At 44.3% G+C, this 25,257-nt stretch overlaps 1 protein-coding gene across 1 annotated transcript; it reads left to right on the top strand.

Moving 5' to 3' along the window:
- The first annotated feature begins 1,661 nt into the window (after window positions 1-1,661).
- Window positions 1,662-6,920, top strand: HINT1 (histidine triad nucleotide binding protein 1). Its single transcript, XM_065406240.1, has 3 exons — window positions 1,662-1,825; window positions 4,714-4,818; window positions 6,592-6,920. Exons 1-3 carry the CDS (start codon window positions 1,715-1,717, stop codon window positions 6,754-6,756), a joined length of 381 nt encoding a protein of 126 aa, XP_065262312.1. The 5' UTR covers window positions 1,662-1,714; the 3' UTR covers window positions 6,757-6,920.
- The last annotated feature ends 18,337 nt before the right edge of the window (window positions 6,921-25,257 follow it).

The raw sequence follows: 25,257 nt of genomic DNA, 5'->3' as shown, positions 1-25,257 counted from the left end.
CCACACACTCTTCTTCAATGAGGGCAGCTCTCATTCTGGTGTCCTTGTGCCGCAGTGCTGGGGCAAACTCCGCAGACAGTTCCAGGAAGGTGGCTTTGCACATCCGAAAGTTCTGCAGTCACTGCTCGTCATCCCATACATGCATCATGATGCAATCCCACCACTCAGTGTTTGTTTCCTGCTGAGCCCAATGCCGACGCTCCACCATGGCAAGCTATTCTGTGAATGCCAGCAGCAATCTTGAATTATTTGTTTCCATGGCAGACAGCAGGGCAGGCATAACCGATACACTCTCTGTTTCGCAGCTCATGTAATACTGCAGGACCAGCCGCGTTGTGTTCAGCATGCTCATCACCAGAATGGTCAGCAGCTCAGGATCTGTGTTGTCAGGCAGAGATGGCGGATGCACAGTTCACAAGGACTGTTGAAAAATGGAGCAAAATGAAGTAGGAAGTCCATGATGGGTTGGAAAGAACTGCATCATGGGACAGCGAGCACATCCCCATGATGCACCGTGATCCACTCCCAGAGCTCCCAGCAGCAGAGGGTGGCGAGTTGCACAGTGGGATAGCTACCCACGATGCAACGTTCTCTCTGCCGATGCAATGACTGTGGATGTGCTCAGTCGACACAAGGAGCATTGTGTGAATATATCCACCAATGCTATTAAAACAACTTACTGTCATTGACAAAACTTAAGTTGACTTAACTCTGTAGCATACATATGGCCTTACCCTGCTCAGAACAGGCAGAACTGCTGTGAGTCTGCTTAGCAAGAGGAAGTGTGCACAGAGGATGGACATATTTCGCAGTTATGGACATGCAGGAAAGTTTTGGGGGCAGTGCAAGGGCAGTTGGGTAGGCTCAGTTGCTCCATAGATATGCAGATAAACCATCCATTTACTTCTATTAAGCAGGAGCTCCAGAAACTACTAGATCTTCCCTCTACATTCCATAGAACAATCCGTGGCCAGGCCTCTCAGTTTGTGTGCTGATTCCTAGGGTGAGAGCTTTTGGGACAAACTATGTCTGCTTTACTCCTGTGAATAATCACTGAAGTCAATTACATCAGTGGGGGATCTGTATGAGCACAGGGATCCACTGCCATAGAGTCAGATTCAGGAGTGGGGCCTTTCCATATTCTACTTTTGCTCTCCTCCCATTGATACCAGTGGCAGTGGCACTGTAGATTGAAAAGCAGCACATAATCCATGGGCTACAATTAAATATGCCATTCCCTTGCCTTGTCACAGAATGAATGGGCCACTTCTGGTTAAAAAAATACACCAACAACCCCAAACCGAACAGGTACCACCGGAGTAACAAAGTATAGGAACTATTCACATTTGTTTGGCTAAAGCTTATTTTAAGACAACCTAGGACCTGACCCTGCAATGTGAATAACTACTCACGGGATCAGTCCCACCCCATCACAAATGGGAGTAAATGTCTGCAGGACCAGCCCCTACACTTGGGGGCCGATTTCACCGGACAATGTTTAATAGCAATGACAGAGCCCAGCAGCACGGCAAGAAACACCCCGCTGTCCCTTTAACTCCGTGCCCAGCAGGGCGGGGACAGGTTGATGGGCAGGCGAGAGCACCAATGCCGTGGGCTGAGGCCGGCGGAGCCCTCCCAGGGGGCAGATCACCACCACGCCAGTGCGCGGGCGGGCTCAGCACGCAGGGGGCCGAGCCGAGCCGAGCCGGCAGCGATGGCTGACGAGATCCGTAAGGCGCAGGCCGCCCGGCCCGGAGGCGAAACCATCTTCGGGAAGATCATCCGCAAGGAGATCCCGGCCAAAATCATCTTCGAGGACGAGCAGGTGGGGGCTGCGGGCGCCCGCGCTTGCATGGGCGGGAGGCGGCTGCTGCGTGGTGCCCTCCTCTGGCAGCAGCTCCCCGGGGGCGTGGTGGGGGCGCTCGGCATTGCACGCGGGGTGCTGGGCTGTGGCGCTCATCGGGCTGTCACGGACAGGCTGGGGGTCCATGTGTGTTCCTGTGGCGGGCTCGCTGCGGGAGGAGAGAAAACTCGGGCTAAACGCATGAACTGCACAATTGCTTCTGTGGCGTGTGTCAGAGCTCGCTGTTCTTCGGCCTCCCCACTGGGGCAGTGGGCTAAAAACTGCTGCGATCCCCCCAGCTCGTCGCGGCGGTGTTGCTACGCTAACAGCCGCACCTTTTATAATAATCATTTATGGGAAAAGGGAAGCCTGGTTTTGATCCCATCCCTCCAAGTTCCACGGCTTCCCTGTTGGTGCAGCGGTGCTGCCAAACCTTGGATCACAGACCGCTTATTTTTGGTTACCACAGCCCCCTCTCCAGAGCATAAATAGAGAAGTGTAGCGGGCCATCTGAAACAAAAACTCTCTGGACCTTAATGGATCCTAGCTGGCACAAGTAGTGCAACAAATACTTGCGTCTGTTCCCTGGATCTTGATCAGCCATTTTGCCCTCCCCCTAGTAGATTGCATTGCTTAACTATTAAAGAATAAATTTAGCAGCTCTTCCAGCAAAAAAAAAAAAAAAAAAACCCACAAAAAACCAAACAAAAAACCCCATAACAACCCAGCAGACCCTGCAAAACAACAGTTCATCCTGGCATGGTAGTACTGCCAACACGTGGATCCAACACTGGATTATTGGGCTTCAATTATCTAAATTCTACTGTCTAAACAGAGAACATGTTTAACCACTCTTGTATTTTAAAAATCAAGACATGGGTGTGTCTGTCTGCAGCAGCATTGCATGAACTCTGATCTGGCATCTGGATCATGCCATATTTTGGCCACAAATCCAGAATTTGTACCATTAAAATAGGCAGTCATCTTGCTATGAGAAAGTTACCAAAATCCTAATTTGGCACTGGTACCTGTTGGATCTGGCTAATATTTGATGGCATGCCTCCTGATTTTGACTCCTAAAGTTAGGAAAAGTTGCATATTTACTAGAGCAACATAATAATCCAGTTCTTATATCTAGCAGTTTGAATTTGACTGGATCCTCCTCGGGTTGACACTGAACATTGAAATCATTGCAAGCTGTGGTTGCTCTTTGCTTGTGAAAATCAGGTCCCGTATAAATGCAATGCAGAAGATGGGTTCTTATTGGAAAAATATACCATTTGTATGACTCTTATAGCTAATGACAGTTGAAGAGCCAATATCTTAATAGGTCAGGATAATATCACAGCTGTTGAGGGGAAATTTCATTCTAGAACACTAAATGGTTTTGAAGTAGCTGCTAAAGCAATTTCTGTGCTGCTGCTTTGCAACCAAGATGTGTATATAAGTGTATTTCTTTCTCTTTGTCTATGTGAAAGTTTCAAGAAACTTTGCCTCTAATCATGGTAAACTGTAGAGGATATATTGCTGGAGTCAGTATAGTAAAATGAGTCTGCTTTTCAATTTGCCAGGTGAGTTGACAATAAATAACCCAGTATGAGAAATAGGGAGAAATCCAGTTTCCAGTCTTAAAACACTTTGGGACGTTTAAGTAATTATGTGATTATTGTCTCTTACGCGATAAAAAGAGGAAACTTGTTATAACTCTTAAGGAATTAAAACTGCCCTTGTAGGATTAAAGGATGTTTCAGTGTAATCAGCTAATTCAGTAGTTTTCAACCTTTCTAGAGTACTGAACCCCTTTCAGGAGTCTGATTTATCTTTCGTACCCCAAATTTCACCTCACTTAATAACTACTTGCTTACAAAATCAGACATAAAAATACAAAAGTGTCACAGTGCACTATTACTGAAAAATATTTACTTTCTCATTTTTACCATATAATTATTTTCCAATTGATTAATTGTATCAATATCGTACTTACATTTCAGTGTGATACTTGAACCTGTTTTTCACTTACGAGCCTCGTCTGAAGCCACCTGAGTACAATGCAGTACAAACATACTCAGAAAGCTAGTCTGAGCTGCTGCAGCTGCACTGCTAGTTTTAGTGCACTAGCTCAAACAAAGCTAGCATATGGCTGTCTACCCATCCTGGGAAGCACGCTGCCAGCTACTAGGTAAAACATACCCTAAAGGCTTAAGAAAAAGCTTCTCTAGGTAGGGTTATTTTGTAAGTCCGCTGTGGAGTCTGTTCCTCTGAAGGATCTGTCATTTTCTGGTGACACATAGGATACTGGACTGATGCGGGATTGCAGTTCCAAAGACGTGGAAAATAAAGATGTCATCTATGTTTCAATGACACTATTTCCATTCATGTGATATCTGTTATAATAGTCTTTAAAAATGTGTAGAATAGTAGCAGATTGTAGTGATATATTTGCTCTTTGATATGAATGTACGTAACTAATTCTACTAGTTATTAGGTACAGCCGTGAAAAGAATAAATTGCAAAGTTCATTGCCTGAAAATTTGCTTTTTATTATTTAGAATGCTTTAGAAATAGTTGTAAGTAATTCCTGAAAATAAACCAACCAATGTTCTTGGTTCATACTAAAAACTGTTCTTTGTAGGCCTCTGTATGTGGGCATTTTGTGTTAATTTGAGTTAAGGTTTTCCTCTTATTGCTAACTACATTTTAAGGGATATCAAGTAACCAGCGCTAATTTTGGAAAGTTATTGAAGTTACCATCTCAAATTCAGTATGTACCAGTAGGGGTGTGGGTAGTAATGAGATGTTCAGATTTATATATGGGGCTTATTTTCATCTAAAAAGTTAGTGCTTCAGCTCTTAATCATTTCTTTCTCCAGTGCCTTGCGTTCCATGACATTTCACCCCAAGCTCCAACGCATTTCCTAGTGGTTCCTAAGAAGCCTATTGTCCAATTATCTGAAGCCGAAGATTCAGATGAATCTGTAAGTATTGTGAAGTTTATTACATTACTACATATAAATTCTATCTACATTGAATCTGCCATTATAACATATGAAAACTATTAGGTTTTTTAAGGCAGGAATCTTGTTTTATTTTCTGCCTGAAAGGTGCAATGCATGCCTGTGGTGCTTTAACGCCAAGTTTAAATGTTATTACAACATAGCTTTAAAACAAAAGCTCTGAAAGTTAAAATATTAAATGACCAAAACACACTCACAAGATGCAGCGGCATTCTTAATAATTCATTGGCTGCTCTGAGACCACCTGACATAGGACTATAAAATCTTCATGGCAGATGTACCCTGTAATCAGTTCTGCCACACTCTTTGTTGAATAAGTTATTACAATGTTGAGCTGGTGGAAGTTGGTACAAGTCTGCCTAAAAATAAAAAACAAAACTTTGGAATGGAGATATGTGCAACGAAAGGAGAAACAGTAGAGGAACATTATCAGCTTTGCATTGGCATCAGGTGTAACTTTCCATTCTGAATCTCTAGTCACTCAGCTAGAGAAATGTCTTCTCAATCTCCTGGTGGGCCATTATAATACCATAGAATCACAGAAGTGTAAGACTGGAAGGGACCTCAATAGATCATCTAGTCTGTCCCCTGCACTCAGGCAGAATTAAGCATTATCGGGATCATCCCAACAGGTGTTTGTCTAACCTGTTCTTTAAAACCTCCAATGATAGTGATTCCACAACCTCCCTAGATAACTTGTTCTAATGCTTGTGATAAAACAGCTTGATTGTTAATGCTTAAAGTGGTGTATTGGGGGAGGAGTGACTTTATTTTAAAATGAAAGAAATCCAAAGAAATGGAAGTCCAAATGTGAAATTTGTTCAGGTGAATCATGAAAGTGCTGTGTATTTAGTATTAGGAAGTTAACTGACACTTGATCAGAATGTTTTTTGTTCTTGACCCCTTTCGCACTATAAAGAGCTACAGGCAGAATCACCTTTTCTGGAACCATGGCTCAGCACTACATTTTGTAACTTACAGTGGTCATAGATTGTAGTCTCATTAGGGCAGTAACTTTTCATTTCTTCTTTTTAACTTTTGTAGTTGCTAGAATGCCAGCTCTTTGGTGCACGGACTCTTTCTCCTTTTTAGGAATTTGAACAGCATCTATTGTATCTTGGCTGCTATTGCAGTACAAATAACTAATAGTCAACGAAAAATATTATGTAGCTTTAGAAATGCATGTCTCCAGTGCAGAAATATTGCTTTTGTTTTGAAATATATTCTAATGTCCATCCTTCTGTTCTACACTAGATGATACTTGTTCTAGTATGGAAAATAAGGGTTTGTGGCATCTTGTATTGGAGTGAGTTGTTAGGGTTGGCAAGAGGTGCCTGAAATGATGAGAACTAGAAGGTCTCATCTGTCCTAAAAATCGGGCCCCAAGTCTTTGTGAACATATACTAGATAAGTCAACTTTTTTTTTTAATTGGATTTTTCTTCATTGCCTAAGGAATGAAAAGGGCCTAATCCTGAGAGGTGCTGGCTGCCTGTGACTTCCATTGGCTGGAACTTGCCTCCAACCCCCTCCCTCCTTTTTAAAAGCCATTTTATAAATAAGATTCTTGATCTTATATGCAATTTCATTTCACTATAGCTTTTAAAATTTACTTGGAGGATTTTTTTTACCAGTTGTTCCACATAACTGATAAACTGATTGTTCTTCAAATTGCTCACAATTATTTTTGTGGTTGATTTTTTTTCTCTCTCTCCCTTCCCTTTTAATCCTTTCAGCTTCTTGGGCATTTAATGATTGTTGGCAAGAAGTGTGCTGCTGAATTGGGCCTGACCAAGGGATACCGAATGGTCGTGAATGAAGGGCCAGACGGTGGGCAGTCTGTCTATCATGTACATCTCCATGTTCTTGGTGGACGTCAGTTGGGCTGGCCTCCTGGCTAAGCTGCAGCAAGAATCATCATTCTATGTGGAAATGATCCCTGCATAGATTTAATACATTGCCCAAGAATCCAACTACTGTTAACATGTTCAATCACCCTTTTCTGTAAAGGGCAATAAAAGTTTTCAACAATGCTCACACAATAAAGTTATAGCACATAACATCATCTCTGTGGGGTTTTTTTTCTTCCTGTTTTTGCTTACAAAACTGTTTCCATCAGTGTCTTTCCTGAAATGTGAATATGTAATAATGCTTACACTACATTCACTAACTTGCTTAACTGAATGTGGCGAACTGTGTGATAAGGGGGGATATGAAGAAAGATTTGTTTAGCACATCCAGTCTTTAATATCTCATCAAGAGCATACCTCTTCACAGTTTTCTGAACACTGTAGGAACAATACACACAGAGGCAGGGCAGGTTGGCACTAAAACTGAGAAATGTCTAAATGATGTATATGAGGTTAAAATACTATAGGTGTGACACGTTAGTTAGATTATAGGTGTGGCACACCTGTCTAACCTGGGTGATGAGGGTGTGTATGTGTGTGGTGTTTTTTTACTAATGGCCCCTGCTTTCTCTCCCTGCAAGCTTTTCTGGTGAAAAAGAACAAAGTAGAAAGGGAGAAAAATATGGAAATAAAACAAAGCAATAACTGCTGGGGCATAGGACTATAGGATGTAGGAAAGTGAGGGTATGTCCATTTTGGGGGAAGTGAGCGCTCTACCAGAATAATTTCAGGAACCATGGCAATACATTTCAGAAAAGAGAGAATTGAGTCCTGGTTCAAGTAATTCCCAGGAAATGGAACAGGATGGTAACATAATTATGCAGTGTTAAACAGGTATGCGGTCAGGGAAACGGTTGCATAGTTTACCAATAATCTTTCAATTATATTCCATTGAGTACAACTGATATATTCATGAAGTATTTTACAACAGCTTCAAAACCAGCTTTTGTTTCCTTTGGGTTTGTGGAGGCCCTTACCTATCCCAGTATGATATCAAACCAGACAAAGGGGTTATGCTGACATAAGTTGTAGTGCACAATTTATGGCGCTCAGAGGTTTGAATAAACCATGCCCCTGAGAGATGTAAGTTACACCAGCATAAGCGCCGGTTTGGACAGCGCTGTGTTGGTGGGAGAGCTTTTCCCGTTGACATAGCTACTGCTGCTGCTCGCAGGGGCTGGAGTAGTTAAGCCAATGGGACAGTTCTCTCCCGGCGGCTTAGAGCAGCTACATTAGAGTGCTTACAGTGGCACAACTGCATTAGTGCAGCTGTGCCACGGTAAGCTCTCTAGTGTAGCCGTAGCCTCAGTTAAAAACTGTGTGGCTCCTCTTTCTAATGATAAGGCCCCGAGACTTTTTGCTCACAATGAGAGATAGAGAAGGGAATATGTTGAGTACAGCATATGTGACTGTTTTTTCTAAATGCATGTTTTGTATGTATCAATATGTGCATCAAGTGTTGAAAACAACAAGGGCAAATGTTGTATGAACTCCTGCACATCTGAAATACCTCAACAATTACTCTTCTCCACTGTTTGCACGTATATAGTTAAAGGATGACCATTCTTGCAAAGTTTTGAATGTCTGCAGACTGGTGGTGTGCAGAGTACTTCCAGCGGTCTACAGAGAAGCCTGTGTTGTATCGGTGTACTAGATGTCAGTCTTGAAGCAGTTGCATTTTTTGCATTTGTAAGAGTGCAAGACTCTTACGGTTTCCAAAAGCTTGTTTAACCAGTGGATTTTTTTAAGCTTCTGTTCTTAGCACAGAGGTTGTCTAGGTTTTTTGATGAAATGTTTCTGTGATGAATATTGAGTTGTGATCAAATTAATGGCCAACAGGCTGCAGGTAAAGTGAGAGGATACACATACAAAATGAGGCAATATAACCATGCAAGTGTATCCATCCCATTAAGGAAAGCTTGTTTTCATCTTCTGTCTTAACTAAACTAATGCTAAATTACATTACTATTATTGGGCAGGTGTAAATTAGGAGGCTATGGCCCATGAGCAGAGCTCTTTACTTTTATATAAAGAATTGGTCAGCAGCATGAAATGGTTGAGAACCACTGCATAGACCTGTGATTTGGTAACAAAATGTCAAATGTTTTCAGTATAATCTTGGGAAAACAGCTTTGAATAACCAGGGCTTGAAAACAGCTACTATGCTTCACTAGCACCTCTGAAGCTACTGTAGTATTCTCCAGAACCTCAACTTTCATTTAGAAAAAAGCAAGTTTCTAACTGTTGTGGTTGTTGAGAAAACTTCAAAAATGATTAGAATGTAACCAGTACAGAGATAAGTCTTCAGAGAGCCTCGAGCTATAGTTCCAGCAGTAGGTGTGAGCTGCTCCATTCATGTCTGTGAAGCATTAACTCAGGTGCGCAGTACTGATCATTTAAATATAAGACAGAAAATAGTTAATGAGAGGAAGGGTCACATATCTACAGATAACTGTGAAATCTCATTTGATTCCAGAGGATGGAGGTGTTTGGGGTGAATGCCACTATTTGAAATCCCCCATCAAGAAGGAGTCTAGCAGAGCCCATGGGCATGTACAATTCCCACAGAGGGGATGGGGGAGTGGGGGCGCTACGGAGACAACTGGCATGCCTATTCATATTTAGTGTAGATATTCAGTCCACTGTGAGCGATTCACATGGATGGAACTTTTTACCTCTACTTGCATCTCCTTTACTTCCCAAATCTGACCCCGATGTGTTACATTTATCAACATTAACCCAATTTAAAAAATTTTCTACCATTATGTACATGGACATAATGCCAATGCTCAACTGTTTCTGAAAGGAGATATCCCAGGTATAAACTACTACAATCAAATTATAATTTGCCTCTTGGTGACTTTCACAATTTAATTAATAATACGTGCTGCTACTGGGACAATCATCTCATTTTGGGATTGAGTAGAAAGAAAAAGTGGCATTAAGTGATGTGGGGGCGTTTAGCTGAAGAGCATTGTCAAGTCGCTAATCAAATTTAAATTCTTCCTAAAGAGTCCTTTGTTTGTACTCTGCATCCTTATTGTAGTAATTGTAAAGGTAATCCTAGACTCCTCAAATGAAGAGTGACTTCACAATTAGTGCCCCCATTCTTGTTTTAAAATAACATCCTGAATGGTGTACCTGTATTCTTGAATAAGAATGATGTATGACAGAGACCCAGTGGGTGAGGTAATATTTATTGGTCTAACTTCTGTTGATAAGAGACACAAACTTTTTGCTTTTCCATTTTCAAATGTTTATTCACTGCTATTCTGGCAAAAGATCCATGAATAAAAAGGAAGAGAAGAAGCATTTTTTTCACAATAGACTTAAAACTGATGCATCCAGTTTGGTTGGTGATCTCCCTTTCTTAAAAGGAACGTTTATTTACTCTGAAACAGATTCTTGCTTCCTCATCCACCTTCCTGCCATTTCTCTCCCAAGGCCTGCTCCCCTTGTATGTTCCTTACTGATGATTTTGAGTCTGGGTTTAATATTGATTCTTGTACGAGCAGCTACTTTGGACACCCTCAGGTAGCATTAGGCAGGGTACCTGGCCAAGTAGGGGTTAAATTGGGAATGGAAAAATAAACAATGATACTCTTCCCACAAACCAAGCTCCACTCACTTTCAACATTCAAATGAGATGCCAATGGCAGCAGATTGTGCATATGATCATGCATGCTTCTGTGGGCGCAGCTCCCTGTTGATGGGGCTCATATGCCCTCCTAAGCGCTGCAGGGGTCTTTTGATTTAGTTCCCATTGGTAAGACCCAAGTGCCCTGCTGGGTTCATGGCATTTGGTTGCTCTCTGGGTTCTCCTCCTCCTCTCCTCTAGTCTGCTGCCTCCATGGACCAGATTAGTGGGAAAGTAAATCGTGGTACAACTCTGCCAGGCATCACCCAATTCATGGCATCAAAATGCAATTTCACACTCAGAAGATTCATATGATCATCTTTCTTAATTGCTTCAGTCATCAGAGAAATAGTTACAAATGTTGACATTTAGATAACCATCATTAGGCATCTGAATTACCATTGAGATGATGTGGAAGTTCACACTTCCCACAGCTATTATTGCAAACCTGAAAATTCCTGCTTAGAACTGGTTCATGTTTTCAGGGTTATCTATTTCTGAAACCAAGAAAAACACACATTTTCCTTAAATGCTTTAAATGAATTCAGTGCTTGTGTAAGAAGCTAGATTGTCAGCACTGGCAGAGTAAAGTTATCTTATCTGGAGAACATGTACTGCATGAACAGTAGAATTTTTGCTATATCACCCCCCCCCCCCCAGTGTGCCTCTAGAGCAGTGGTTCCCAAACTTTAACAGCCCGTGAACCCCTTTCACTAAATTGTGAAATCTCGTGAACCCCCTCCTAAAAATGAATATTTTCAGGGATTTAAGTTTAAATTTCCTCAGTGTGATGGATGCCCCAACTGCCCGCCCCGCTCTTCCTGGGGCTCGGGCTGGGGTTCGGGCTGCCGGCTCCCCCGCTGACAGGGGCAGGGCTCCGGCTGCCAGCCCCAACTGCCTGGCCCTGCTCTTCCTGGGGCTCAGGCTGCTAGCCCCATGCGGAGCGCTGGGGCTCGGGCTGCCAGCCCCATGCGGAGCGCTGGGGTTCAGGCTGCTGGCTCCCCCGCTGACGAGGGCAGGGCGCGGGCTGCCAGCCCCAACTGCCAGGCCCCGCTCTCCCTGGGGCTCGGGGTGTCTGCCCTGCAACTGGGTCCCACCTGCTGTCTCTAGTGCCCGGGGTCCTCTGTCTGCCATTAGTGAAATTTTTCTGGCGAACCCCCTGTAACGTTCTGCAAACCCCCAGGGGTTCACGAACCCCAGTTTGGGAACCACTGCTCTAGAGAAACTGCTTCTAGAGGTGAAAAGGGAATTCCTTTTTCTAGATTCATTCAGCCTTTGGCAAATTGATAGAGAGAGTGGACAACTGTCCACTAAGAAGTGCACTGGATCCACCAACCCATTTCACATAAATTGTCCACCAGAAGGTAACTGTGTTGAACTTATTTCAGTGCCACTTGTGGGGCTCCATACAGCCCTGTGCACACACCTGAATCCTACCTTGTGCAACTAATAGCTCTTTCTCATCAGTTTCTCTTTTTACCCCAAACTGAAGGTGGTTTCTCCTTATGTCTGGTCTTGTTTCAAGTTTTTGAGTTTGCATCCCTGCTGCTACCCTTTCTGTCAGTCTTTAGCTATTGGTGTTGTGGATGGGTGAACAGATGAAGAAAAGGTTTAGCACAACTGGGTGAATGAGTTGCAAGCATTTTATGAGGTGACTAGAGGCTATTGTGAGTATGGGAGAGGGAGGACAGTCACAAATGTGAGATGCACCTGGATACTCCTGGACACTTCTCTTTACATAGGGCACCACAAAACCCACTGTTATAACAACCTAAGGTAAAACTTTGTTACTAATAGCCAAGGCTGAATTTGAACTCTCACCTCAAGGTAAGAGATTCTACATTTCTTTGCTAAGGCCCAGTTCCACAAAAGTATTTATTTAGGCTCCTAACTTCTATTGATCTCAGTGGAAGTTTGGAACATGAATACTTTTATGGATGTGGCCCTTAATTCTTGAGCAATCCAGGCCTGCTGGACTACAGCTGACCAATGTACACAAGCAATTGTGAAAGAATTATAACTTGTTTGTACCAGCCTTCTTCACCTTGACTTTAGTTATCTTATATATTGTCTCCTTTTGTTTTTTTGTCTTTTTATTTTCTTGTGCTGAAAGTTGATTCTTTAAACAGACAATTTATCTTGAGTGCTGTGTTAACCTTTTATCTGAATATAATTGTTAGTTGTGGATTTAAATAGAGTTTTCATTTAGTCTGCTTCTTCTTTGGTTATCTGGGAAAAATAACAATGATAATTTCTTTTGGTTTTTGCCAGAAGGAGTGGGGCTATAATAAACTTGACAGAAGTGTAGCCCTGTTTTATTGTTGTTTCAGTTATGAGTTTCTGCTTTATTGTTAAGGTGTGATACTGTTGTGTGTTAGATATTTTCTTCAGGTCCAGTTGTGAATTAAGATACGTTGGGGGAAAATTCAGCACAGGGGTAACATGTGGCTCTACTGGCCATGTAATGTGGGGGTGGGTGTGCCTATTGTTTAAATCTGAGCTAACTCCCATCTGATCCATAGAAAGTAGTTGCCAAGGTCCATAACAATTCTCGTCCAACCTTTCTCAACATGAAATAGTTACCACAAACTGGGTCCTATTATTTGTATTCCAACAATACCCATAATGATCTAAGTGCTTTGTATATACACAGGAAGACTTATTTACTGCCTTAGGGAGTTTAGTTTAAGAAAGCAAACAACCCATGAAGGGCGGGGAAGAGCGTTACAGTCAAAATATGTGAAAGGTTTATATCTAGTGCGGGTTACTTTGTTTTCTGACATAAATACCCATTGACAATTAATCTCAAAAAATCCGTTCTTAGGTTGGCCAACTTCTCATAGTCATCATGGAAGAAGTGGGTCTTGAGGATAGATATGGAGGAGATAGCTTTGTGAATGCGGGTCTTTCATGTGTGATGGGGAACATAGAAGAATATGTGGAAGTTGTAGGGCAGGTGGCAGGTGAAGACAGACCAGAGGGAGCAATAGGATAAGAAAAACAAAACATAACAGATGCACAGGGAGAAACAGAGTGAGGACAGAAATCTTGTGATGGAAAAGGGAGAACAAGTGGATGGACTCAGAAGAGTGGATAGCAGGGGCAACATAACAGACAAGGGTGATGATCTCAGCAGCTAGAGGGTGGAAGATATGTGTGATGGGAAGGCCAGAGAGAAGTAGTTTACAGGCCTGGTCTACACTAGGAGTTTATGTCGAATTTAGCACCGTTACATCGAATTAACTCTGCACCCGTCCACACAACGAAGCTATTTAGTTCGACATAGAGGTCTCTTAAATTCGACTTCTGTACTCCTCTCCAACAAGGGGAGTAGCGCTAAATTCGACATGGCCATGTTGAATTAGGCTAGGTGTGGATGGAAATCGATGGTAATAGCTCCGGGAGCTATCCCACAGTGCACCACTCTGTTGACGCTCTGGACAGCAGTCCGAGCTCGGATGCTCTGACCAGCCACACAGGAAAAGCCCCGGGAAAATTTGAATTCCTTTTCCTGTCTGGCCAGTTTGAATCTCATTTCCTGTTTGGACATCGTGGCGAGCTCAGCAGCACTGGCAACGATGCAGAGCTCTCCAGCAGAGATGGCCATGCAATCTCAGAATAGAAAGAGGGCCCCAGCATGGACTGATTGGGAAGTCTTGGATCTGATCGCTGTGTGGGGTGATGAGTCCGTGCTTTCCGAGCTGCGATCGAAAAGACGGAATGCAAAGATCTACGAGAAGATCTTAAAAGCCATGGCAGAGAGAGGATACAGCCGGGATGCAACGCAGTGCTGCGTGAAAATCAAGAAGCTGAGACAAGGCTACCAGAAGACCAAAGAGGCAAACGGACGCTCCGGATCCCAGCCCCAGACATCCCGTTTCTACGAGGCACTGCATTCCATCCTAGGTGCGGCCGCCACCACTACCCCACCACTGACCGTGGACTCTGAGGATGGGATATTGTCGACGGCCGTTCCTCAGATGTTAGCGGACGGGGAAGATGAGGAAGGAGATGAGGAGGACGAGGCAGTCGACAGCGCTTACAACGCTGATTTCCCCGACAGCCAGGATCTCTTCATCACCCTTACAGAGATCCCCTACCAACCGTCCCCAGGCGTTAACCCGGACACAGAATCAGGGGAAGGATCAGTCAGTAAGTGTTTTAAACATGTAAACATTTATTTTGAACAGAACAGGAATATTAACAATATTAACAATGGGTTTTTCATGATTAGTTTGCCCTAGGCGCTTAATGTTTCAGTCCTTGGCAGTGCAACTACTGCAAAAAAATCTAACAATGTCCGGTTTAGCATGATTGGTTTGCCCTAGGCGCTCTACTGTTTAGTCCCTGCCAGTGCAGCTACAGTAAAATCCGGTCTATATGTCCGGGGATAGAGCAGAAATCCTCCTGGGACATCTCCACGAAGCTCTCCTGGAGGTAATTGGAAAGCCTTCGCATCAGGTTCCTGGGGAGAGCAGCCTTATTGGGTCCTCCGTGGTAGGAAACGTTTCCGCGCCAGGAGACAAGCAAGTACTCGGGGATCATTGCCTTGCAGAGCATGGCGGCATACGGCCCTGGTCTTTGCAGGCTTTCCCAAAGCATCCTTTCTTTCTCGGTCTCTGAAATCCTCATCAGAGTGATGTCGCTCATGGTGACCTGCTTTGAATTAGGTAGGGGAATGTTAGTATTGGGACTGCTTGCCTGTTCCTTTACAGAACTGTAACCAGCGGTTTACAGCCACGCGGTGGAGGCAGGAGAGGGGCAGCATACAGGGATCTTTCCCTGGGACAGCCGCGAGAGGGTGGGACAGGGGCAGAGTTCATGCTTGCCGGATTGCTGGCAGCAGGGACTGGCATTGCTTTGAACGTGAAAGGAGGCCAGTGCTATTATTAAAGTTTTAAGCAGCCACAAGTCTACGGCTTACCATGTCAGCCTGTTACCCAAATTCCGCTGTCCTGCCCCGCTTGTCTGATCTGCACTGCAAGACCCCAGGCACTGAATGCGAAGGCCGAAAATTCGACCTTGTCCTGAGTGCGCATGTGATAGGTGCTGTGCATGGTCTTGTTCACAGAGAAAGACTATGTTCTTTGTTCACAAAAAAAAATATCTTTCTGAGGAATTCACTCCCTTTTTCCCATCCCACAGCTGCGACTGTCTCCCGACCTACCCTGGCATCACACTCCCAGAGGCTAGCGCAGATTAGGCGTAGGAAGAAGAGGACACGGGAGGACATGTTCTCGGCACTTGTGGGCTGCTCCCGAGCCCAGGCAGCCCAGCAGACCCAGTGGAGGGAGAACTTGTCCCAAATCCACCGATCACACATGGAACGGGAGGAGAGGTGGCGGCAGGAAGACCAGCAGGCGACTCAAACGCTGCTTGGACTAATGAGGGAGCAAACGGACACGCTCCGGCGCCTTGTGGATGTTCTGCAGGACCGGAGGCAGGAGGACAGAGCCCCGCTGCAGTTTATCTCTAACCGCCCTCCCCCGCCACAAAGTCCCATACCCCCCTCACCCAAAGTCCCAAGAAGGAGGGGCGGCAGAGTCCGTGAAAACTCTCACTCCACCCCTGCAGACTGCTCAAGTACCAGAAGGCTCTCATTCCCCAAAATTTGATAAGTCCTTTCCTTCCCGCCTCACCCAAGCCCCCGTCCCAGTTTCATCCCCCAGTTTCATGTGTAGTTGCTAATAAAAAATATGTTTCTGTTAATTACTGTTTCCATCATGTTCTTTTAGAGGAGAGTCTGTTTGAAGGGGGGGAAGGGGGTTGGTAATTGGACAGGACAGTCACCTTTACCAGGGTACAGACGCGGGGGCAGGTTCAGCAGCAGGGCACACACACATTGCAGTCACTAGGCACCCTGGTCAGTCTGGGAGGTGGTTTTCATGTTCTGTGGGGGGGGGGGCTATGTGACTTTGTGGCGGGGGAGGGCGGTTAGAGATCTTATGCAGCGGTCCTTATTCTGGATCACAGAGCCACGCAGCAGGGGATCTGTAACCGTCCTCCCACTGCCACAAAGTCACATAGCCCCCACACACAGAGTCCCGAACAGGCGGGGTGGCAGGCTCCATTGAAACAACCAGTCCACCAGTGCGGAGCCTGTCATTCCTCGAGTTTAGAAGCATCCTTTGCATCACTACACTACTCCTGCTCCCCACCACAGTCTGCATCCCAGGTTCAACACTTTACCGCGAAAACAGTAATAAAGAAAACGGTGTTCATTAACAAATTTCAAGTGATTTTATTTTTAAACGTGTGTTGGAAGGGTGGGAACGGGGTGAATGGGGTATGTAACTGGAGAGGATAGTGAACATTCACTGGGTAAAGAAACGGGGGCAGGTTCAGCTTCTCTGTAAACAAACTTAATAGTCACAGGTTACCCTGCTCACTCAGGAACCTAGCTTTCAAAGCCTCCCGGATGCACAGCGCGTCCGCTGGGCTCTTCTAATCGCACGGCTGTCTGGCTGGGCGTAATCAGCAGCCAGGCTATTTGCCTCAACCTCCCACCCCGCCATAAAGGTCTCCCCCTTGCTCTCACACAGATTGTGGAGCACACAGCAAGCTGCAATAACAATGGGGATATTGGTTTCGCTGAGATCAGAGCGAGTCAGTAAGCTTCTCCATCTCCCCTTGAGATGTCCAAAAGCACACTCCACCACCATTCTGCACTTGCTCAGCCGGTAGTTGAAGAGTTCTTTTTCAGTGTCCAGGGCGCCTGTATAGGGCTTCATGAGCCAGGGCATTAGCGGGTAGGCTGGGTCCCCGAGGATCACTATAGGCATCTCCACATCCCCAAGAGTTATTTTGTGGTCCGGGAAGTAAATACCTTCCTGCAGCCGTCTAAACAGACCAGAGTTCCTGAAAACACGAGCGTCATGAACCTTGCCCGGCCATCCGACGTTGATGTTTGTAAAACGTCCCCTATGGTCCACCAGTGCTTGCAGCACCATTGAAAAGTAGCCCTTTCAGTTAATGTACTGGCTGGCCTGGTGGTCCGGTCCCAGGATAGGGATGTGAGTTCCATCTATAGCCCCACCGCAGTTTGGGAATCCCATCGCGGCGAAGCCATCTATGATGACCTCCACGTTTCCCAGGGTCACTACATTTGAGAGCAGTAGCTCAACGATTGCGTTGGCTACTTGCATCACAACAACCCCCACGGTAGATTTGCCCACGCCAAAGTGGTTCGCGACTGACCGGTAGCTGTCTGGCGTTGCAAGCTTCCAGAGGGCTATGGCCACTCGCTTCTGGACAGTCATGGCTGCTCGCATGCGGGTGTCCTTGCGCTTCAGGGCAGGGGACAGCAACTCACAAAGTTCCAGGAAAGTCCCCTTCCGCATGCGAAAGTTTCGCAGCCACTGTGATTCATCCCAGACCTGCAGCACTATGCGGTCCCACCAGTCCGTGCTTGTTTCCCGGGCCCAGAATCGCCGTTCCACAACATCAACATGACCCATTGCCACCATGATGTCCTCGGCGCGGGGTCCCGTGCTTTGTGACAGTTCTGTGCCACTCTCAGACTTCAGGTCCTCACCGCGCTGCCGTAGCCTCCTCGCCCGATTTCTCAGGATCTGCCTCTGGGAAAGGTGGATGATAAGGTGCGAGGTGTTGACAACGGCCATAACTGCAGCGATGGTCGCAGCGGGCTCCATGCTCGCAGTGCTGTGGCGTCCGCGCTGTCACTGACCAGAAAAGTGCGCGAACTGATTTCCCGCCGGCGCTTTCAGGGAGGGAGGGCGGGAGTGACGGTTGGATGATGACAGTTACCCAAAACCACCCTCGACACATTTTTTTCCCCAGAAGGCATTGGGGGCTCGACCCAGAATTCCAATGGGCAGCGGGGACTGCGGGAACTGTGGGATAGCTGCCCACAGTGCACCGCTTCCAATGTCGACGCTTGCCCCGTTAGTGTGGACTCACAAAGTCGAATTACTGTCCTTAGTGTGGATACACACGTTCGACTTTGTAATATCGATTCCACATATTCGATTTAAGTAAAATCGAACTACTCTCGTAGTGTAGACATACCCTAACCGGGGATGTGGTGAGGACCTGCATACTAGACTTTTAGTGATATGGGTAGAAAGGGGGGCAGGGAGGAAAAGAGCAGGAATAGGAATCTTTCACACACAAAAAACACACCAACACTTCTGAATGCACCAAATCCTAAAATCCTGTAAAACTGAACATAGACAAATTGGTTAATAATTAATAGAAATGTCCTGTTGTACATTAAAAGGCTTCCCCTCCAATATATCATTATTAAATTCATATGATTCACTGTGCTTCAGGTGACAATGAGTGGCTTACATTTAATCACTTCTGATAAAGGATTTACTGGACTGCATTTCATTCAGTAAATCCTACCACATAAATTACTGCTACATTCCATAATTTACTGAAACATCTTATCTCTTTGTTGAGGGACTTAATCAACGCCTTTCCTTCTCTCTCTTGATGTCATATGTTTTTAACAAACCTCTGGGTATTTGGGATCGCTTAGCAACTCACCAGCATTCCCCAGAATTTCTTTGCTTATTTGAGTTCATTCATGGTTGATAAAATGCAACTTTTTCTTTCATTGCATTGGTTTTCATATAAATGTTTAGTATTATTTAGGGAAATAAAAGAGGAGGTGTTCAAACTTTTAGCTTTTCAGGTGGATAACATGGGCCCAATGGGAATATCAGACCTATTAATGGCTTTCCTAACTAAGCAGTGGATGCCACTGTTCTTTTACAGCAGGGCTCTCCTTGTGCCAGTGTTTCCATTGAAGTGGGTGGGGCCACAGTACTCATTTTGTGGAACTGGCTCCTAATTTGTAATAGATCTAGTTAAAGGGATCCAACGCCATAATGAAAATGGGGTGAGCTGCCAAATGATAACATTAATACTAACACATTACCGAAAATGCAAAAAGAGCATTATCAAGCATCTTCAGGACTATCTTCATACATCTGTATTTACCTTTGCATGTAACATGTAGGCAGGAATAGTGTATTGAATTGCTTCTTTCTTACTATGCTAGCAAGGTGATTGCCTGATTCTTCCCCATTATTAAATTATAAATAAATGAGAGTATAACTGTGACGCTGGGCTAAAAAGAATTTAGCAACTTGCCGGATAATTGACCCTGATTGAATCTTTAGAGACATATCAGATAATTTTTGTGTTTACATATATATTGTTAGAGGTTAACTATGTAACCAAACAGTTCCTGTCTGTGCTGTATTCTGTTAATTCAGAGATCAAAAGAAGATCTTAACATTTAAATGTACTAATATCACTGTCTTAATTTTTCTTTGAAGTTTGTGGTAAATCACCTGTCAAATGGTGTGAGATAGGCAATTGCCTTATGTTAATCTATGTAGCTAATTACCAGTGATGCTTAGGAAATAGGTTACTACAAAAGCCTATGTTCACCCAAGGACTGGTGCTGTCAAAAGGCTGCAAAAATCTCTATAAAAACTCTTGGGAACTGATCCTTTCATCTCAGATCTGCTTAAACGTTATTCAGGGGAAGTTGAGTTGTAAGACAGATCTCCAGTCCCATCTGGAACGCCCTAATATTGAATATTTGGGCATTGGACAACAACCTGATGAACTGATTCTGAAAAGGACTCTTTGCAATTCTAAAGCTCACCATCTCTACTGTGAAACTGACCTAAGGACTCTGTTCCATGTCTGTATGTATAATGATCTTTTAACCAATACTCTCTTTTCTTTTTTAATACATTTTAGTTTAGGTAATAAGAATTGGCTGTAAGCATTTATTTGGGAAAGATCTGAAATATTCATTGACCTGGAAGGTAATGTGTCCGATCCTTTGGGATTGGTAAATGATGAACAAGATTTTTCAATAAGCAACATCATATTTGACTTGGCTGTCTGGGAGGAAGCCCAAGGCTGGGTTGCTTTAAGGGAACTGTGTTTTGGCTTCTTGGTAACCAGTAAGGTGTTGTAGAAGCTGTTTTGTTGCTGGCTTGGTAAATCTGAGTATCAGAATAACCATCAGTTTTGGAGATCGTCTGCCCATTCTTTGCAGTTTGCCCTGATTAAGCAACCTCAGTGTGGCCCCCCTGGGACCCAGGTTGCAATAACCATCTCTAGGACAGTTAAAAAGAGATGCACCATGATGCATTGACAAAATAGCCACTGATTCTTTCTCTATGGTGCTGCAATTAAAATGAAGGTAACTGTGGTCTGATTTGCAGTTCCACTTATACTTTAGATCTTGTATCACTAAGTTTGGGGACAGATTTTCACTTCACTTCCTTCCTCCTTCTTCTTCAATGCTTAGCCAGATAGTCGGCCATAGCGATCGTTCACCATTTGGTCCATTCCTGCGCAACTGCAAAGGCTTGACAGCCTGAGAGTCCAACATCGGAACAGACTTGATGAACCCATGTAATAGGGGTTCTTCTTCTGGGTCGCCTCCACCCTTTGGATGTTACAAGCTTCCTTCCTGGCTTATCTTTAAAGGTATAATCATTCCTGTGGTGAGTGGTGTCTTCAGTGTACAGAGAAAATACAGACTATAAGACTTGGCCAGCCCTCCGTTGATTACTATTTTCCTCCTAGACAGTGGCATCTTTGTGCTGCTTTTGCCACATTAGAAATGTTGTTGAGACTTTACCTGTTCAAAACTGCATGGATTTAAGAGGGTGAAATTAAATATCCTTGCCAAGTTGTCCCCCTTTGGAGTAAAAATCTGCACAGGCGAAAGGAAGCCCAAGGGGATTTCCCTCCATATGAGTTTGCTACCAGTTCTTCCCTGGGAAGTGGGGAGATTTCCACAATAGGCAAATAGCAAGAGGTTTCAGGCCCCCGGAACCCACAGCTCCCTGAGATTGTGTGTGGAAGCTCTGTACAGAGGTACCCTTTCCTACTCCCTGGCACCTCTGCTAGAGATTCCCTCTCCTTAGCTGCTACTCCTGGAATTCCCCTCAGCGGAAGGTTCTATAGTGCTGAGGGGGGATACGCCAAAGGGCCCTGATACTGTGAACCTCTAAACCCACAGAAAGCTCTCTGCAGATTGTAGAGAAGAGACTGATGCCAGGGGTGTCCTGCCTTCTTGGAGTTCCTCACAGGGAATTGTAGGGATATTAAAGAAGGTACTAACAGTGATTCCCCCAAGTGACAGTGACCCCCTCATAATTTGTCCCCCACACTTTAAAATCCAACAGTTTCACCAAGTACAAAAATCTCTTGGGTCTTCTGTTAAAACTTGTAAGCTACTGTCGGTAGAAACCACTGATTATAGCTATCCTGTGAAAGCTACTTTATTACTATGTAAAACTTACAAACAAGTTAATTGACTTTGTTCTTGAAGTAATTGATACAATGTAAACAAACACTATAAGCCGTTAAGTGACTTTCACTTCATTATAACAGCAACGGCTCCTAGGACAGACCCCCACCCTCTGTGATTAAAGGGCAGGGAGTCTCAAATGAATTAGCACACACCCCGAAAGTGGTGGAGACAGTAAATTAAAATATGGTTAAGATATGGAATGTATATTGATGAATGCTTGATCTACATGAATGGTTAGGGAGGTGCCAGCCTAGAAAGGGAGTATCCATCGGCCGAAGAATGTGTCAAGTGGATGACCAGACAACCCCCGGAGGGTAAACTGGGATCCACCCCATCACCTGGAAGGATGAGAAACACAAACTTTGGACAGTTTGGCGCCACCAGGCATGTGCCCAGGAATGTGTCCAGGAATGTGCCATCTGCTGATTGAGTCAGCAACAGCAGAATGAAACAGCTCCCATAGACTAACATAGGAATTAAATCCTATAAGAATGGACTCTCAAGACTGATGACTTTGAGTCTCTGGTTCTGCTGCCAGCCTCCAGGAGCATCAGGTGCACCTGACACGGACTCGGCTCCATCCTCATGACCAAGATACCTGGCCAGTAACTTGGCATGAGCAACTTCTAGGCTGGTAACTATAACACCTATACAGAACTTGAATGAATGATTGTGTGAATGAATATATATATATATATATATATATATATATATATATATATATATATGTGTGTGTGTGTATATAAGGAATAAGTAGTGATAGGAATAAGTAGTCAAACAACGTTGTTTACTTTTATCTTTTGCTTTATCATTATATTTACAATAAATGTGGCATCTTTGCCTTATCCCTCTTAATAAGATCCTGCTGGTTTTTATTCTATTGGTATAACAGAATGACCTGGGCCAAGATATCTTGTTTTTTAACCAAAAGAGTAGAAACTAGCTCAAAAGCAGATCGGTGTGAATATGCAGTGAGAGTTTTGTGCAGATTTCAGGAGTTCTTGAAGTCTACTGCGCTTAAATATGTTTTCCAAGGAGTCGGAGAAGTGCCACATTTAATTAGTGTACTCATTATTAGCCACAATTAGCTAGAGAAAAATGAATCATTCTGCTCTTGAAAGCCATTAGTCAGGCTCTATATGTGGAACACATTTTTTTAGACTGCCTTAATTACATCACCTCAATTCTGGCAGTAGATGCAGACAAACAAGAGTCAAGTCAGTTATGAATGAATAGGAGTGAATTTACTTTCTTCAAGGTACCTTGCTCTTGAAAACTCAACCACTTTCTGTTTGACCTACATTGCAGAAAGCCTGCCTGTTTAATTAACTGGGCTGCTAATGAATATTTCCATCTGAAAATGGAATCTTCTTTGAGTGCTTGCATATGTCACTTACACTGTAGGTGTGTGCACACATGCCTTGCCCAACATCAAGCTTCTCATGTTGAGAAGCGAGGGTATAAAGGGCGGAGTTGCCCTGCCCCTCCCTTCGTTCCTTCTCACTTTCCGTGGTTGCTGGTCAGAGCCTGAGTGTTTTTCGTGAATTATTTGCCTAATGGTACTCTTTTCATCCTGGACTCTTAAAAGTTTTGTTTTATTTCTCATCTTATTAAATTTGTTTTACTAGTTTATTTGGATTATTTTAGCTTTCTGGCTAAAGCTTTGCTTAGCAGAGCCTCTGGGCCCCACCCAGTATGGGGAAGGCCTATGCCAAGGTCTCCAGGGTTTAAGTCATGCATGAGCTGCAGAAAGCTTATGCTCATCAGTGACCCTCATTTGTGCTGTCTCAAGTGCATGGGTGAGGGTCACATTAGAGACAGGTGCTCCAGTTGCCATGGTTTTAAGGCCAGGGCAAAGAAACTGAGGGAGGAGCATGTCCAGTACATCCTCATGGAGGAAGCCTAGAAACCAGTGTTGAAACCCTGTCAGTCATAAAAGGGAAGCTGTTAAGCAGCCCCTTGTTGAAGTGCTCTCCCAGCATTACCAGCAGAGTGAGGAGATCCCTATCACTAGGTCTGTGTTCTTCAAGGTCCAGGTTCTTCAAGGACTGAACAGTCCTGACCTCAGACGCATACGAAAAAAGTTGGTATCTGGTTCCTCGAAGTCCAGAGCCCAGGACTCCTCAGAGGAGGTCAGTTTGGTACTGATGATAGAATGCATCCTTCAGCTCCCTGCTCCCTGGTACTGACTGGTGCGCTCTCAGGGACCACTGAGATCAGCTACCTCATTGGCTGTGACAGGCCAGTCCTTGATTCCTCCAGGTCAACAGCCTTTCTCTGTCCCAACCACTCTGGAGGCCTATGCTGTGGCCAGAGATTTACTGTGCCTCCTTCAAGCCCTCCCCTCTGATTCAAGCTGAGGAACCCTCTGTGACACTGCACCCCATATTCTTAATAGAGATATTATTATGATATGTTTATGGCATAATTATGATGTATTGTATGCAAGATAGGTGAGATGTGAGATATCATTGAAAAGGTTATGATTTAGTGAACATGAGTATCCTATTTGTATGCATTTTTGTATCTGAAGTTAGGAATATTGACTATGTATCTGTATTATAAATGTGTTTACACCTGGGGAACGAACACTAGGCAAAAGGCTCTCAGTCTAGATGGCTGGCTGGGAAGGGCCCATTCAGGTTAATGAGCCATTAGGAGAAAACAATAGGCCTTAGAAGAAGCTCATCTCCCACAGGGGAACCTTCCTGACAATGCTACAGACAGCTTCCGCGTTATGGCTGCTGTGACACTACAGGGACATGTGACCGGGTCACCTGGTGCTGGACTCCAACATATCAGTGTTTTTCCACTGACTGGCGTGGGAACCAAACTTTGAAACAAAGGGTTCCTGCCATATGCAAAAGCTATTTAAGGCAGGGGAGTGACATCATCATGGTTCTTCACTGACTCCCCACCCAAAGAGACTCCTGGAAACATCTGAGGAACAAAGACTGAACTGGAGGAAGTGCTGAACCCAGGCTAAAGGGATTTTTAGCTTGTGAATGGAACACCTGGGGGATTCCAAGCTGTAAGCTAGTGCAGCGTGCCCCTTAAGAATCTGCAGACTGCTTGTAGGGTGAGGATTTGCTATTCATATCTGATCTATGAAGTATATTTAGCATAGCTTGCGTGTTTTGTTTATTTACTAGGTAATCTGCTTTGATCTGTTTGCTATCACGTATAACCACTTAATCTATCCTTTTATAGTTAATAAAACTATTTTATGTTTTAATCCAAACCAGTGTGCATTTGACTAAGGTGTCTGGGGAAAATCTCAGCTTGGTTTCTACAAGTGTGCATGGTCCTCTTCACATTGAGGGAGAGGCAGACCAGGTGTTAAACCCATATACTGGCCAGATTTGACCAGGGCAGAATGGTACTGTTCTGGGGTCCTAGGCTGGTGGTTAGAGAGCCTGCATGTAACTGCAGCTGTGTGTGTCCCTACCTGCATGACTGCTGGTGGAAGTACAAGCTTGGAGGGCTTTGCAACTTGTAACAGCAGCACAGTGTTAGAGGGAGCCCGGGCTGGTGGGTCAGA

Source organism: Emys orbicularis, chromosome 6 (genome assembly GCF_028017835.1).
Source record: "Emys orbicularis isolate rEmyOrb1 chromosome 6, rEmyOrb1.hap1, whole genome shotgun sequence".
Classification (NCBI taxonomy): Eukaryota; Metazoa; Chordata; order Testudines; family Emydidae; genus Emys; species Emys orbicularis.
Note: the sequence above shows the minus strand (reverse complement) of the source record. Positions and strands in the feature narration are given on the sequence as shown.